This window comes from Protopterus annectens, chromosome 2.part0 (genome assembly GCF_019279795.1).
Source record: "Protopterus annectens isolate FY-2018-M chromosome 2.part0, PAN1.0, whole genome shotgun sequence".
Taxonomy (NCBI): domain Eukaryota; kingdom Metazoa; phylum Chordata; order Ceratodontiformes; family Protopteridae; genus Protopterus; species Protopterus annectens.
The window spans coordinates 1,787,766,225-1,787,781,437 of NC_056728.1; the positions used below are offsets into that span (position 1 = coordinate 1,787,766,225).

Below are 15,213 nucleotides of genomic sequence, written 5' to 3' on the forward strand. Positions count from 1 at the left end.
ATTATCATGTGATGACATGTTGAGATAATTACTGGGTCTGCACTATTCTGCAAAGTTCTTCATCCCATTCACAACTGTGCAGATATAAAAATAGCATTGCAGAAAATAAAAATAAATAAATAAAAATATTATTGCATAAGGTCATATATTCGTAAGTGTAAATTTGTGAGTAAATAAAGTCTGGTCAGTTCTGTCTCTGAACCTTTCAACCCAAATTTTAGACATCTACTAATCTAAAAATATTTATCCAGTACATATCTCTGCTAGAAATGTTTTTTCCCTTACTAAACAGATACACAGAAAAAAAAAAACAACTTACCCATCATTCTCCACTGTTGATGTCACATCTGTGAATAAAAGAATGGAGAATTAGCTAACAATGTTTTGCTGGATGGCATGTAATGTTATAAGTATCCAGCAAAGCCTATATTTTTGCCATAATATTGAAATACACACTGGCAGCTAATTACGGGTATACATGAAACAGTAGGAGCATAATAATACATCAGAGCTTATCAAAATAAGTTAATTAATGTTTTTGTATTGTAGAAGACCTTTCTGTTATGACAATACAGATTCCCAGATAAATGCATTAAGACCATGAACCTGATTTTTCTACAACACTAACTAAAACCAAGAACTACACAATTAAACACCAAAGTGGTAAAACACTCAGTGCCCTGTTTATTAAAGAAGTAACTAGCCCAAACCCCAAGAGCTACCAAAGCTGTACATGTCCATTAAACATTAGCAGTGCATGTGGGAATGGTTACATATCAATTGAAAGCTTAGAAGGACAGTGAATCTCAGTCCTGAAGGTTATGTTATAAGCCAGGTTAAAGTAAAATAGCTGATAATTAAGACAGTGACTGGACTTTAGCATGAATGCATGCACTCTAAAGAGCCATTAATCTTGTAGTGATGCAAGACAGTTACTCAAATGAGGCACTGTTGAGGCTGAGTTTATCAGAATGAACTCATCAAGCTGGTAGTTCAGTACAACAGGGACTACTACAACACTATAGAGAACTTTAGTGTGGGAGGGGTGTCAAGGATTTTCCCTCTTCTCCAAAGCTGTAGTAATACTGCAAAAGTCTGTATTCTGATTGACTATACACTGAATATGTTTATGATGAGTACAGATTGACTGTTTGGTGGTATCTCAGAGGGAACTTGTCTTGCAACCTACTGAGGACTGGCAATGGAAAATAAATGTTGCAATAGATTATCATACCCTTAGCACTCGCTTTAGGGGTTATGCAATTCACAAGTATACATTGTGAGTTTGCCAACTCAATTGGCAAAATATGGAACAAGTTACCACAAGACCTTACATCCCTAACTTCACTCTCCCTATTTCAAACTAAACTAAAATTCTTTCTAAATAACCATTGGCTCTGTTCTTGTCATAACCCTGGTTAGCTCTCTTTTTTTCCCCATCTTTATCTGATTCCTTAACGACCTTTCTCTTTCTTCTCTTCTATATACTCTTACAGAGTATTTAATTTTCTTCATCTTTTCTTTTTTTTACCATCCTAGATTTAGACTCTACTCAAAAGTTTATACAACTTGTTTCAAGATTTATTGCATATTTTTTTTTTTCCTATTATTGTATATTGATGTATATCTTGACATTGTTTAGTAGTATGTAGTGGAGCTTTTCTCCCCGGGCCTCCACTGAAAATGGACATATATCCAGCTGGACTAGCCCGGTAAACAAATGTAAAATAAAATAAATAAAATAAATAAATGTGGCCAGAGAATGAATCCTCCTACAAGTGTCTTTATCCATTAGTCAGTACATCACTTTACTTGTAGCACATGGCATCTTGAGAAAGTTGGCATAACAGTGTATGCTTAAGAACAGATTTGTTTTCTTCTGTGATGCTTTTTTATGAACTACAGTTATTTCACCAATAGACTTATCCAATGTCTCTTACCCAGTTCCCAGGCTGTCGATTGTAAATGCTCCACCCACCTGATGCCCTTATGTTTTGCTATCATGTTAAAACTGGGCTTATGCTCATAACTTGTTAGGTAGATATTTAAAGCCTGAATGACCAAGGAAAAGCTTAGCAATTATATCAGCTAGCAGTAATTAGAGTCTGTTTGTTCCCCTAGTAAGCAGACTGTTACAACATCTCCTGGGTATTACTTTTCTAGTGTCCAGTCCATTTAGTGAGTAAGGTTTTGAAAGTTGCTAGGGGGCTACTCTGTATAATGTGGAAAGGGAGTGCATTGTAAAGAAAAGAAATGCATTGGGTTAAGTACTTGATGTGCCAGCAGGAGCTGATAAGGTGAAGGTAAAGGTTTAGGTCTACAGAATAGGTATTAGTTTTATTACTGGTTCTTTCAAGATGAAGGACATCAAAAAGTGCTGAGTCATTTATAGTTTTGTCCAGCTTCTTCTTGTAGATTCTTTGCCAACAGAGGGCTATAAGACTCCCTTCAGACAGCTGAAATATGATATGATTAGTAAGGATTTGAAAAGGCAGAAACTTGTGAAGGCACCTGTATCTGCCACCTAGCACACTTGTGATTAAATGAAAGACTGTTCCTGCTGTACAGATGGAACAGGGCAATTAAGGCACAAGGCATTATGGTTTCAGATCAGATGGCATATGAATCATTTTACTTCTGCAAAGGTAACCATAGTAAGCCACTTACAAAAGTGTACAGAATCAGATAGTGAATAATAAGTGTTTGGCAAACTGAGACTGTTCATTTCCTTATCTACTGTACAGACCACAGCCTCTCCTTAACCAAGTGTTTTTCCCTACCACAAAGGAAATATTTTATGTCTGCACTTAATCTGTCAACGCTGTTACACATTTTTTTAAAAAAGAATCATCTTTTTAAATTATCACGTATGACATAGACAATCATACATTTATATAAATGAAAACAAACCATACTGACATAATTTTAGTTCCAAACATTACACATCACAAACCATATTTACATAATTTTATTTGCAAACATTATACATTACTTATAGCCTATCTAGTCAATCTCGTTAAACATTACATAGCTCATTCACTACATAGCCTTTTTTAAATCTTGTTCCTCCTCTGCATGTGTTGTTCCCACAATTCCCATTTTTTCTATATAATTTGCTCCTACCCTTTTCTAAAGATCCCTATTCCAGTCATTTTATCTTTGTTATTATATTCACTACTTCTAGTAAAGTTGGTTTAGACTTTGATTTCCATTTTCTAGTAACTGCTTTTTGGCACACACCGTAATTAGACTCAGTAAGGCCTTCCTACATCTTGGCAATTCCAATTCTGTATTATAGCAAAAAAAGTATTTCCTTAGTTACACCAATTTGCTCATCCAGTATCTCTGGCAGAGCAGTCTGCAGGGAATCTTTAAAGCCTGCCAACTCATTACAGTCCCAATTACCTCTTTCTTCCCCATCAAACCTGCAATATTTGCTATCTACATAAGGGACAAATTCTAAGGAGTCTACTTGGGGTATAAAAATAACTATGTAAACACTTCCAAGCAAAGATCTTTCATCTTATAGACTTTGCTGCATATTTGGGAGACATACACATATCCCCCCATTATTTCTTTGTGAATTTCTTACCCAATTTCTCTTTCCAATCCTCTCTAACCTCCTCTGATTGACTCTTATAGTTACGTGCAATATTTTGTATCCTCTACCTATTATTTCTTTTTTAACAGTAGCTTCTGTTCTAGCTTCTACTAAAAACTCTATCAGTGCTGGTCTTTCACTTAGGATCCCCCTATTTATTTCTCTTTACCTATACTCTGATATCAATCCTTGACAGGAAAGGCAATCTCTAGCCTTCAGTACAAATAAATTCATGGCCTCTTCCCATTCTATTACCTTTCCCTCTCTGATTATTTGCTCCCAATACCTTGGTTCTTTTGCCAGTTTTCTCCAATACATTCCAGCCACCTATTGTCTGTATTCCTAATTGTAGTCATCTCTATCAGAAGACTCTCCTTTCTCCATTCCCATGTTGGTTTAGGTCTTATATTCATAAAGCAGCAGAAAGTATTCTAACACTCTGTATGGTTATTGTTATTCTCCTTAAGGATATGCATCCAAAATCCCAGTCTCTCCCAGGTTCGTGAGCCCCCCCCCCCACATTTCATCATCATCCCTTTCCACTTTGAATTATAGGTTTCTGTTTGTACTATGTATAGGAGCCTTAACTCTGTAGCCCTGTCGTACCCCTTCAAATCTGGTAATCCCAAACTGCCTTGTTCTATTGGAAGAATCAGCTTATCCCACTTGACTCTTGCTCTCTTCCCCTCCCAGATAATATCCTTCAGCTCTTTATTAATTACTATCCACAACTTCTCCTCTGGTTGATAAAAATATGCCTGACCTGTGTATAAAACTAAAGGAACTAAAAACATTTTAACTGCTCACATCTTGCTATTCATATCCATATGACAGAGCTTCCAATTTCTCAGTTTTTCTATAATCTTTTGTTTAGTCTCTCCCCACATATCCTTAGCTGCCACAAAGGAATCCTTTTTAATCCATACTTCTAAGTACTTCATTTTATCATGACCCCATAAATATGAATATTGTTGAACCAATTTCTGTGTGGGTACAAAATTTACAGCTATTGCCTTTGTTTTAGCTTCATTCATTTTGTATCCTGAAAAGATTTGAAACTGCCTAAAAATGTTCCAAAACACTGAAATGTAATTTTCTGGTTTTATCAGGTATAAAATAATACTATCTGAAAATAGATACAGCTTTTCTTGACTGCCATACCAATTATATCCTTGAATTTCTCAGTCTGTTATTTTCTTTGCCAATGTTTCTAAATATAGTGTAAATAACAAACGGGAAAGAAAAAAACCCTGCCTGGTTCATCTGGTCAAACAGAAATTATCTGAGAGGAACCCATCCACCTTAATTTTTGCCTCCAATCCCTCATATACTCTCCTGGTCAACCTTATAATTTTATCAGGGAATGCAAATGCTTCCATTGCCCTGCTCATAAACTCTCAGCTTACTCTGTCAAATGCTTTCTCTACATCAAGATCAACCAACAACAGTGGTATTTACTTACATTCAGCTTCCCTCTGAATCATCATTGTTCTGTTAATGTCAAATGTTCACATCCCCTCCACAAAACCACATTGGTCCATATCTATCAATTTTGGCATCACCTTGCCATTGTTTTAGCAATTATAGGCATGGACACTTTATAATCATGGTTTAGGATTGAAATGGACCTGTATGAAGCTGGATCTGATGGTTATTTACCATCTTTAGGTATTACAGCCACCACCGCTTTCTTCCAGGATGTTGGTGCTTCTCCTCCTCTTAAAATACTGTTAAACAAAACCTTAAAGATCTTTATCAGTTTTTTTCCTCCTAGCTTCCAAACTTCCACAGGAATACCATCTATTCCTGGGGACTTTGCTGTGGATTGGTTATACATCACCATTTTTATCTCATCTCATCCTATCCTAACTCTTATTAATTGAGTCTTATCTACCTCTAACCTTGGCATATTTAATTCTTCCATAAACACTTCAATTTCTACCTTTTCTTGATCTCCATATTTCTCTGCTTTATTCACACTTTCATAAAATTTCCAAAATATTTCTAGTACCGCTATAGGATCTCTTGTTATCTTCCTTGTTATAGGCTCCCTAAGCTTGGCAACAACCCTTTCTACTTTTTGTTGCCTGAGTTGTTGCACTAAAAATTTTTGTGCTCTGGCATTATTATCCAAAAAACAGTTGCTTAACAGCAATCTTTCTAAACTCATGCATATTATCAATGTGATCCTTTATTTTCTGCTTAGCAATCTGCAATTGCTGCTCTTCTTGTTCTGTGATACTCCCTCCATTAACTTTAACATTTATCAGTACCTCTGAATAATTCTTGTTACTTCTTACCCATACTATCTTTCTTTTATTTCCACTCTATTTTTAAACTCCACTTTAATTTTATTCCACTCCCTAGCTATATTTTCAGAAGAAATTTCTATCTTCTCTAATAACTCCCAAATTATTTCCACTACCCATTCCTTAAATTCCTCTCTTTTCAACAGATAAGTGGCAAAACATCAGTGTCTCATTTTTATTTCATTGCCCTGCATTTTTATTTAATATATTGGTGCGTGATCTGAAATAGTTATTGGATGCATATCAAAACTCTCAATTAAATGCACATGTTCTTGAGAAATGTAAGTTCTGTCTAGCCTATCCATGTTTTTGTATCTTGGGGAATAATATGTAAATTCACTCCTGGGCACCCCAGACACATCTTCACTGCTGTAAATCAAATTCCAGACCCTCCTATAAGTAATATTCCCTGCTGAAAACTGATTATTTCTCCCAGTATTTTCTTATGCTCCATTATAGCAGTTTTAGGTAGAATATAAATGCAGGTGAATGTAATCCTCCTTCATTGCCAATAGCCCCATATTACTACAAATCTACCAATGTGATCCTTTTATCCTCTTCTATAACTACTGGAGTTCTTCTAACAATTAATATAAGTACTCTTCTTTTCTGTTGTCCCAGGTATTCCGCTGAATAACCATCCTGAAAATCTTTCTTTATCAAATTCACATGTTCAGTTATTTTCAAATGTGTCTCCTGTAACATAGCTATTTGCACTCTACATTTTTAATATAGTTCACTACTCTTTCTTTTTTGTATCTATCTGTGAGAACATTAACATTTTCTACTAAGTACTGTCTGGTTTTGTCTCATGTTTATTGCTCTCCCATAATGGGAAAACAATTGAATGCTTTCAGAAAACATTATCTCCTAGCCATTGAAAGAAAGCCATTTACAGAAAGAAGTATTCTGTTTTATTGCTCTTTATCACATTGTCCCCATAGAGACATGAGAACTAAATACAGAGGTGCTTCTACAAGTATTTATTTATTTATTTGCTAGAGAAACACTTTATTATATTCAATGTTCTTTTTTACTTATTTGTTTTCTCTTAAAACGTATTACTAGATCAAGTCAAGGGCCTTAATCCAGGTATTTCCCGATGCAAGAATGAGAAAAAGCTAATTTTTTTCTTGTAGCACATACTTTTGACCAGAATTTTCTGCTTTTTTTTACATTGCAGTGCCTATACGTCTTAAAACTGAACAAGGAGAAAGAGAAAAGAAGGGAAAAAAAACAGAGGCACCTGTTTACTTTAGCATCCCCATTACACTTGAAAATAACTGAGAAAACTTTACTTTATAAAATGCATGTTATCTCATGCACTATAAAGATATCACTGTTAATAACATTTTGTTTTCCTAACAGTTAAATCTTTCCTTTCTCTTTCCCTCTACTAAGTGTTCCAACAAACATTAATGACATAAAGTAGGGCACATGCTTTAAAGTCCCCTACAAGTTTAACAAAGTCAAAAAAGTCCAATATTTCCAGGTTTTCTTCTTCTGTCATGTTTCACAAATATAACTAATACTTTGTAATCTCACATTTATTTGTCAATTTCTGAGTTTTATTCATGTTTATCTTCATCGCCTAAATCAAGTCGCTGCATCCTTTCTAACATAATCTCAGTTCTTCTAGTCAACTCTTGTGCTTTTTTCTGTCACTCAAGCATTTTCCATTAAAACATTGGAAAATGTTTCAGTGGCAGTCTCTCTGTGGTCTTTATTACCAGAAAAACAGAATTGCCTTCTGTGTCACAGCTCACTTTTTTGTTGGACAAACTTTTATATTTCCTCCTTAGCATGTTCTGCATCAGAAATGATTCTGTCCCTCCAGGAAAAAATATTCTGAGCAGTTTGAATCTACTCCTGTTTATCAACACTCCCTGATTACTGGAATAAATGTACTGCTCTTTTGCTTGGTGTACAGTGAGTAATCATTTTCCACAAACACTCTACTGTCTCCCACTTTTAGTACTTTGCCCTTTTGTCCGTTTGCCACAGTTTTGTCAGATTCAACTCCTTCCATTGGTAGAATTTCATTTTTACTATTAAAGATCTAGGTTGCTTTCTCATGGCCAAGTTTGGAGTATACACACAATATGCCCTTTCAAATAACATATCCTGCTGTGGAATACCAGTCCAGTTGCTTATTTGTGCTTTCATAAATTAATACAATATAGTATAGCAGAAAAGCTCAGGTTTCCGTATGTGCTCTGTCCTCTAATTCTATTATTTTTTGAAACATCTCTTCTTGAGCAGTCTTATACTCGGCCTTTTCTTGATTTGAGCTCTGATTTTTGCAGTTTTATCACCTCATCTAACTATCTGTTTAAATCTTCTTCCATTTCTTCCAACCTTTTGTTATTTGAGTTGATGTACTCCATCGGTATTTCATTTGTTTTAATCTGCTCTGAGTACATTTGACTTATTTTTTTTCCTCTAGGATACTGGAAGTCATGTTTTATACCAAAGCTGGAGCTTGCACTGCTTTTTTCTGAACAGCTGCAGAAGTCTTCCCAGTCAGTGTTTTTTCCTCTCCTTTTGTGATTGATTTTTTTCAGGTTCTCTAAATTTCTTTTTTGCTGGCATCCAGGCAGTGCACTTACTAGCCTAAATTACAAATTTACCCTAAATTACAAATTTACTGTCTCTCTCATCTGATGTTTTGTTTTCACACTGGGAGAGCTGAAATTAAGCTGTTACTCAATGTGCAGTCATCTTGGAAGTCTCGTGAATGCTGTAACATATTTGACCCTAATACCTTTTTTTGTGAATGGTGTGTCACCCATTCATTACCATTCCATTGATATAATGCTTCCTGGTACCACCCTTAAACCTTCCAACGTGTATCTTCAGAATGTATCCCTTTGGTTTTCTACATTACTTTTTTCTTCTTGGTGGCATTGACTTACATTTTTTCAATCCATTTGAAATAAATCCACATTTCTATAATTTCCTCTTTCTCCATTCTTTTATAAAACTGTACATATCAAGGTGTATTAATCACTGTTTATATGGTATCTGGAAAAGACAGTGAACCATTTTACCACCCATCTCTTGTGTATGTCTTTTCAAAGATTAAGTTAGCAGAGCAGTACCCAGTACAGAAATGAAGGCTGATAATGGTTTGCTTTCTGTTCATGATACCACTTTCACTGCATCCCAGCATTCCACCATTTTATATGCCACTTTTAGTCACTGCTTGCTAACCGTTAGGTCATTGGAAAAGACTACCTCCAGTTTTTTTCTAATTCTGCCCACAGCTGCGTCCTTAGACTTCTGTATGCCTTTCCTTGTTTTTAACTTACACATTCATCATTTATATTTTGCATTAAATTTAAGGTGTTGTAGTTCAGACCTTTCATCCAGTCATGCAAAAATGTATCTGTATCCTTTTTACACTTTAGTGGAATAGCTCTGTTTCATATATTTGTGTTATTGGCAAAAGGACTAAGGTTTTCATCCAGATGCTCTGCAATATCATTCAGACACTGAAAATAGCCATCCATATCCTTTAAGAACTCTTGAATGTCACTTATATAGGCCTAAAAATGAATCATCCCTCAGTACTTCCCAGACTGGTAGTTATCCTTTCATACGAGTGAACATTTGTTACAATTATCTTCTCTGCTGTAATAACTAGCAATCATTTTAGGTAGAAGACACTAGACCAATGAGAAACTCCTTATATGCTGCATTTCATCAAAAGTGGTCACTGCAGTGGGGGGGGGGGGGTCTTTCTTTTCAGTAATATGTAGCAACCTGAGAGTCACTTTTTAGTGGGGAGATGCTGGAATGCAGCCCACTTACAGAAAATCTTATTTTATTGTGATGGTTAAACCGTTTTTTTTTTTTTTTTTTTTTTTTTTTTGCAGTTAATTAATTGTTTAGCAATCTGTTATTCTAGACCTAAGGTTTTAACCATGTAACAGCTCTAACATATTCTCAAAGCCTGTCTTATTTGCTCACTAACCTTTCATGTTGTATTTTCATATTATTCAGTTGTCATGTTCATTCTTCTTTTTGTGAATCAATGCTGCCTTAGATACTATGCCCAAGTCAGTTCTAAACATGTCATATGGCTTCTGTTCAGCAATGATTCTATTATTTTGACTGTAACTGAGGCCATCTGACATGAAGATAAGAGTCCAAAATCTGTCTTGCCTCCACTTTTCTGAAGCAGAATTATATTTGTCCTATGTGAGTCTTCAATAATCTCCTCATTCTCACATGATTACTCACTCATATTGTCATAATAGCCATCAAAAAACTTTGTTCATTCCAGCTCCATCTGGTATTAAAGATTTTTGAGTTAAGGGGCACTGACACCTAGCCCAAACATTGCCAAGCAGTAGATTTTATTTCATCCCTACTAGCCCCAATGTGGTTGCTAATATGGTAGCTGTTATCACTATAGTAATACACTCCCCTACCTTGGAAGAAGGGAAAGAGCAGCTTCTAGTTGCCTGAGCCTCTCAGAAGAACATCTGACCTGTGTTTCATAATGTTTACTTAGTTTGTGAAATTTAGAAAGTTTTCCTCCTATGTTTAAGTTATTAACAGACAAATACAAACTTTTATATGACTATTCTGAAGTATTTAAAGATTGCAGCAATGTACTTTGCATTCGGCTTTCCATCACAGTATATAACTACTACAGCAGATGGCATAATAAGTTTTACTATGATACATACTTCTTAGGACTGAAAAATTATCTCAAAATGTTGCTGTTAGTATAGGAACTGTTAAAATTACATAATGTACAATAATAATATATATGACTGCATTTCAAAACCAACAATCAGGGAAGTACTTTATTTTTCTGTACTTACAGTTGCATGTTGATTTTTGCCATTTTAGTGGTACTTACCAAGCTTTGCTCATTTTATTACATTTTCCTTTCTAGAAATTGAAGTGTTTTGTTTGTACAGGCCCCTGACTGAATTCATTAATTGTTATGATGTTTCCTTCCACTAAATCTACTGTTTTCCCTCCATTTTAACAGTTCTGCCATTTTTAGTAGTACTTAAACAAGTTTTACTCATTTTATTTTGTTTTCTTTACTGGAAATCAAGTGTTGTCTTGATCAGTTGCCTGAGTTAATTTGTTAATTACTGTGATGTTTTCTTGACCTGCGGTGGTGGTGCTGCGGTAGCGTTGTCGCCTCACAGTAAGATGCTGTCCGGTTCGATTCACAGCTAGAGCGTTTTCTGCATGGAGATATGCGTGAATGGGCGTACCTTCGTTGAAAGTTGTGCATCAAGGCTGGTAAATCGGCACGTAAAAATCAACTACCAATCATTAGTGGACCGGAGTTCCGCTGTGGTGACCCCTAACCGGGAAAAGCCGAAAGACACAACAACTGTGATGTTTTCTTGTCCAACATCTGTAGTCCCTCAATTTTACTATTTATAACACAGATACTGTTACACCAAAGTTTATCCCAGTGTGTGGGCAATCTGAGAGATAGTGGTGATTATTCTGTGGAAGAAGATAAGTTGCTGTCCTTTCTAGGAAGCTAGATTTCTGTTGGCTTGTTTAAATTCCTAGCTCAGCTATATTGCTCTGAGCTGCACTTCACATAGCACTATGCACACCTACACTCGACAAATGCAGGTACTTTCACTAAAGTCTAACACCTAGCAAGCCTAGTCCGAGCCATATTTATTAACAGGCTGTGCTATATGCATTACCTCTTTATTTAGGACCAAGTTAAGTAACTGTAAATTGTTATGCCTTAGTAGAGCACCTCCAATAATTAACTATCATACCACAAATGTTTTGTGACACTCACTAATATATAACATTCTGTTCTAATAAGAATTTATCAAGGAAATTAAGCATTTAACATTTTGTACTCATAAGGATTCATTAAAAAAGAGTCTTCCAACAAACCAATTACCATACAAACAAGTTTTATATCCCTAATTTTCAACACTCACGGATTAAATGAAATGTCAGCCAGCTTGTCTTCCCCCAGTTGCCAACCTAATAGCACTTAGCATACCCAGGCAGTGTAGCAACTGCCTGCTGATCATAGACAATGAGCTACTACCTACCCCCATCAAAAGACTACCAGTAAAAGATGCAAACCTTTAACTAATATGGAGGAGCCACTCTCACAAAATACAGTCTGTGTGCAGTAGACACTTCTACAGCAGTCCACACAAATACATTCAAAACTATCATATGCTGAGGGTGTAAAAAAGTTATTTCCTAAGCCTCTATGATCTAACAAGAATACGTCTTAGTGAAAATGTAAAAACTATGACATGTACTGACACATCCCTAACCAAGAGTCATCAGAAAAAAAATTGTCCCAAAATAAGCATGCTTAAACTGTCTACCAATAAAAATCTACTGGAAATTGGTGACTCCATAGAAAGACACACAGACTATATTCTCACAAGGTGAGGCAAAAAGAGAGTGATAGTGAGTTGTATTTTAGGACCAAAAATCTCTACTGTCTCAGAAGCCCTCAAGATCATAAAGGCAAGGAAGTGTAATGACATGGTGGTGGTCCATGTGGGTGCAAAGGAATCGGTGCACCAAATCATAAGGGATATGCAGCTAGAGATTTCCAAGCCTTCCATATATGTCATAAATTCAGAAAAGACACCAAGAAAGATGCCAGGGTATAAGGAAATGGTGACTGAATTCAACAACTGGCTGAATAACTGCTATCACTTGAGTAGGCTGCATTATCCTGCCTACTTTGTCATTCCAGGGTTTCCACTTACTAGCTAAAACCTATGGTGCCCCATAGTGCCTTTTTATGCACAGTCTGACTGATCTTCCAGCCTAAAAGACATAACAAATAAAGTACTGGACAACAACAGTGTGTTGCTGCTCAATGCTGGGGGTCTAAATAACAAGTTGCTTGACCTAGAACCCCTTCTGCATTTGGAGCCCATCTGTGTGCGTATTACTACTGACACCTGGTTTAAAAGCGCAGAAAGAACCCCCTGTATACCAGTATTTTCAGCCTACCTACCTTTAGACCTGGTGGGAACTGTTCTGGATTTTTCTATATGTGCTAAAGACCACATTATCTCAAGACAGGTTCCCAGAGACCTGCGAACTGAACTTATCGAGAATCATCTTAACCTAATAAAACCAGCCATCAGACTATAGCATATCACAGGATCCTCTTACATGACCCCCCCAACCATGCCCATTTTTTTAAATACATTCAATGAACTTCAAATACACAAACACTCCATCATCCAGAGTGACTTTAACTAACTGTCAATAAAATAGGAGACCTATACCTCAAATGTAGGCTATACCAAAAAAGTTTGTCAATTTCTAAAACAAGAAAAGCCAATATCAAATAGTCAAACAGAACAGTAGAGGTCAAATTGTTCATGACCTAGTTCTTACAAACTTACCATCTATATATACTATCCCACTGTTATATCCTTCCCAGTAAAGTCCGACAACAAATTGGTATGACCTTCTCTTTCAAAATCCCTAAACCAGAAGACGCAAATTTCATAATAATCAAAGACTTTAAACATACGGACTTCCAACAATTTTATGATAAAGTCTTAAGCATAGCTATAACCCCCAAAACGTTGACATGACCAGTAAGCATGCAACTAAATTCTACTCTTAACTAGAAAACTGTACAAATCTGTCAATCCCTACCAAAACTAAACAAAACAGGAAGAGTAAGGGGGACTTCCAAGATGGCTGCACAGTGAATAACAGCTTAATTTCAGCTCTGCCAGTGTGAAAACAGAAGTTCGTAAAAGAGAGCCAATGAAATTGTCTGTTTGGGTAAATTTCAGTTACTGGCTAATAAGTGCACTGCCTGGATGCCAGCAAAGATATTTGAAGAACCTGAAAGAAAATCAATCACAAAAGGTGAAGAGAAAACACTGGCTGGAAGAATCCTCCAGCTGCTCAGCAAAAAGCAGTCTAAGCTCCAGCTTTGATGCAAGACATGACTTCCAGTAATCTAGAGAAAAAAATAAGTCAAATGTGCTCAGGGAGGATTGAAATGAATAAAACACTGAAGGAGTGTATAACTCAAACAACAAAAGGCTGGAAAAAATGGAAGAATCTCTAAATACATATTCAGATGAGCTGATAAAAATGTAAAAATCAGAGGTCGAAATGAAGAAAAGGCTAGCTGAATATGAGACTGCCAGACCTCCCAAACTGGGAGAACTACTCAAGTACTAACTCCCTTGCTCAACATTTCCTAGAATTTATAAACACCCTGAATCAACTGGTTAACACTCCCACTAGAGGTGACAACATATTGGACCTGGTCATCACCAACATGGGCGACCAGTGTTCCACACCGGAGGTCAACCCCTCACTGGTTAGATCTGACCATAAACAAATCACTTTGAATATCCACATTCTGCCCCCACCCCTGGACAAGGAAACCACCGTGAAATACTTCTCAAAAGCAAACTTCACATTACTTAAGACCGAGGTAGAAAGTTTCAAAGCCCTCATGCTAAAGGATAACGCTGTCCAAGCTGCAAAATCCTTTACTAATGCATTCTACGGGCACCTACAAGAATGCATGGATCATGCTATCCCAAGCAAAACCAAGACTCACTCCTCCAAGAAAAGGAAACCAGTCTGGTGGACCCCTGCCATAAATAAACTATACAATAGAAGGAGGAATCTAGAACAGAAAACAGTAAAATCCCAAGTAGGTAAGACATCCCTGATCAGTATCAGCAAGAACTATGATCCGTCATAAAATCATCCAAGGCAAGCTTCGAAAGAAAAATTGCCAAGGACTCCAAAGATAACCACAAGACATTCTTTAGCTATGTCAAGAATCTAAGTGGCAATTCTCAGATCTGCTCAGAGTCAGTGCAGAATGGCACAAAATACACTGAACCGACTGATATCGCCAACTTCCTGGCAGACAGGTTCAGTGCAAACTTCACCCCCCTCTCACCCCCAAAAGAGCCCATAACCATACCAGAAGAATGTAGAGCGCCTGAAATCACAGACACTCAGGTTAAAGCAGCCCTCTCCAAAGCCATAAACACAGCATCAATGGGACCGGACGGTGTCCCAGGCTGCATCCTACACAAGCTCAAAGATGAACTAATCCCTCACCTAAACACACTGTTCAAACTCAGCCTCTCCACATGCTATGTGCTCACAGAGTGGCGCACAGCAACAGTTATTCCACTCCACAAAGGTGGAGCCACAACAGACCCCAGGAACTATCATCCTATAAGCCTGACTAGCTTGGTCTGCAAGGCTATGGAGCGCATCTTCATGGAACTCATTAACAGAGACATTGGGAACCTCCAAACACTG

At 36.7% G+C, this 15,213-nt stretch overlaps 1 protein-coding gene across 5 annotated transcripts in view; it reads right to left on the reverse strand.

The window, feature by feature from the left end:
- Positions 1 to 15,213, reverse strand: part of ARHGEF10L (Rho guanine nucleotide exchange factor 10 like) — a 3,087,848-nt gene that overhangs the window by 2,562,233 nt on the left and 510,402 nt on the right. For all 5 annotated transcript variants that reach the window (XM_044061816.1, XM_044061815.1, XM_044061819.1 and 2 more), the window contains one exon: positions 320 to 347. In XM_044061816.1, coding sequence (XP_043917751.1) covers positions 320 to 347 — 28 coding nt within the window. The remainder of the gene's footprint in view (positions 1 to 319; positions 348 to 15,213) is intronic.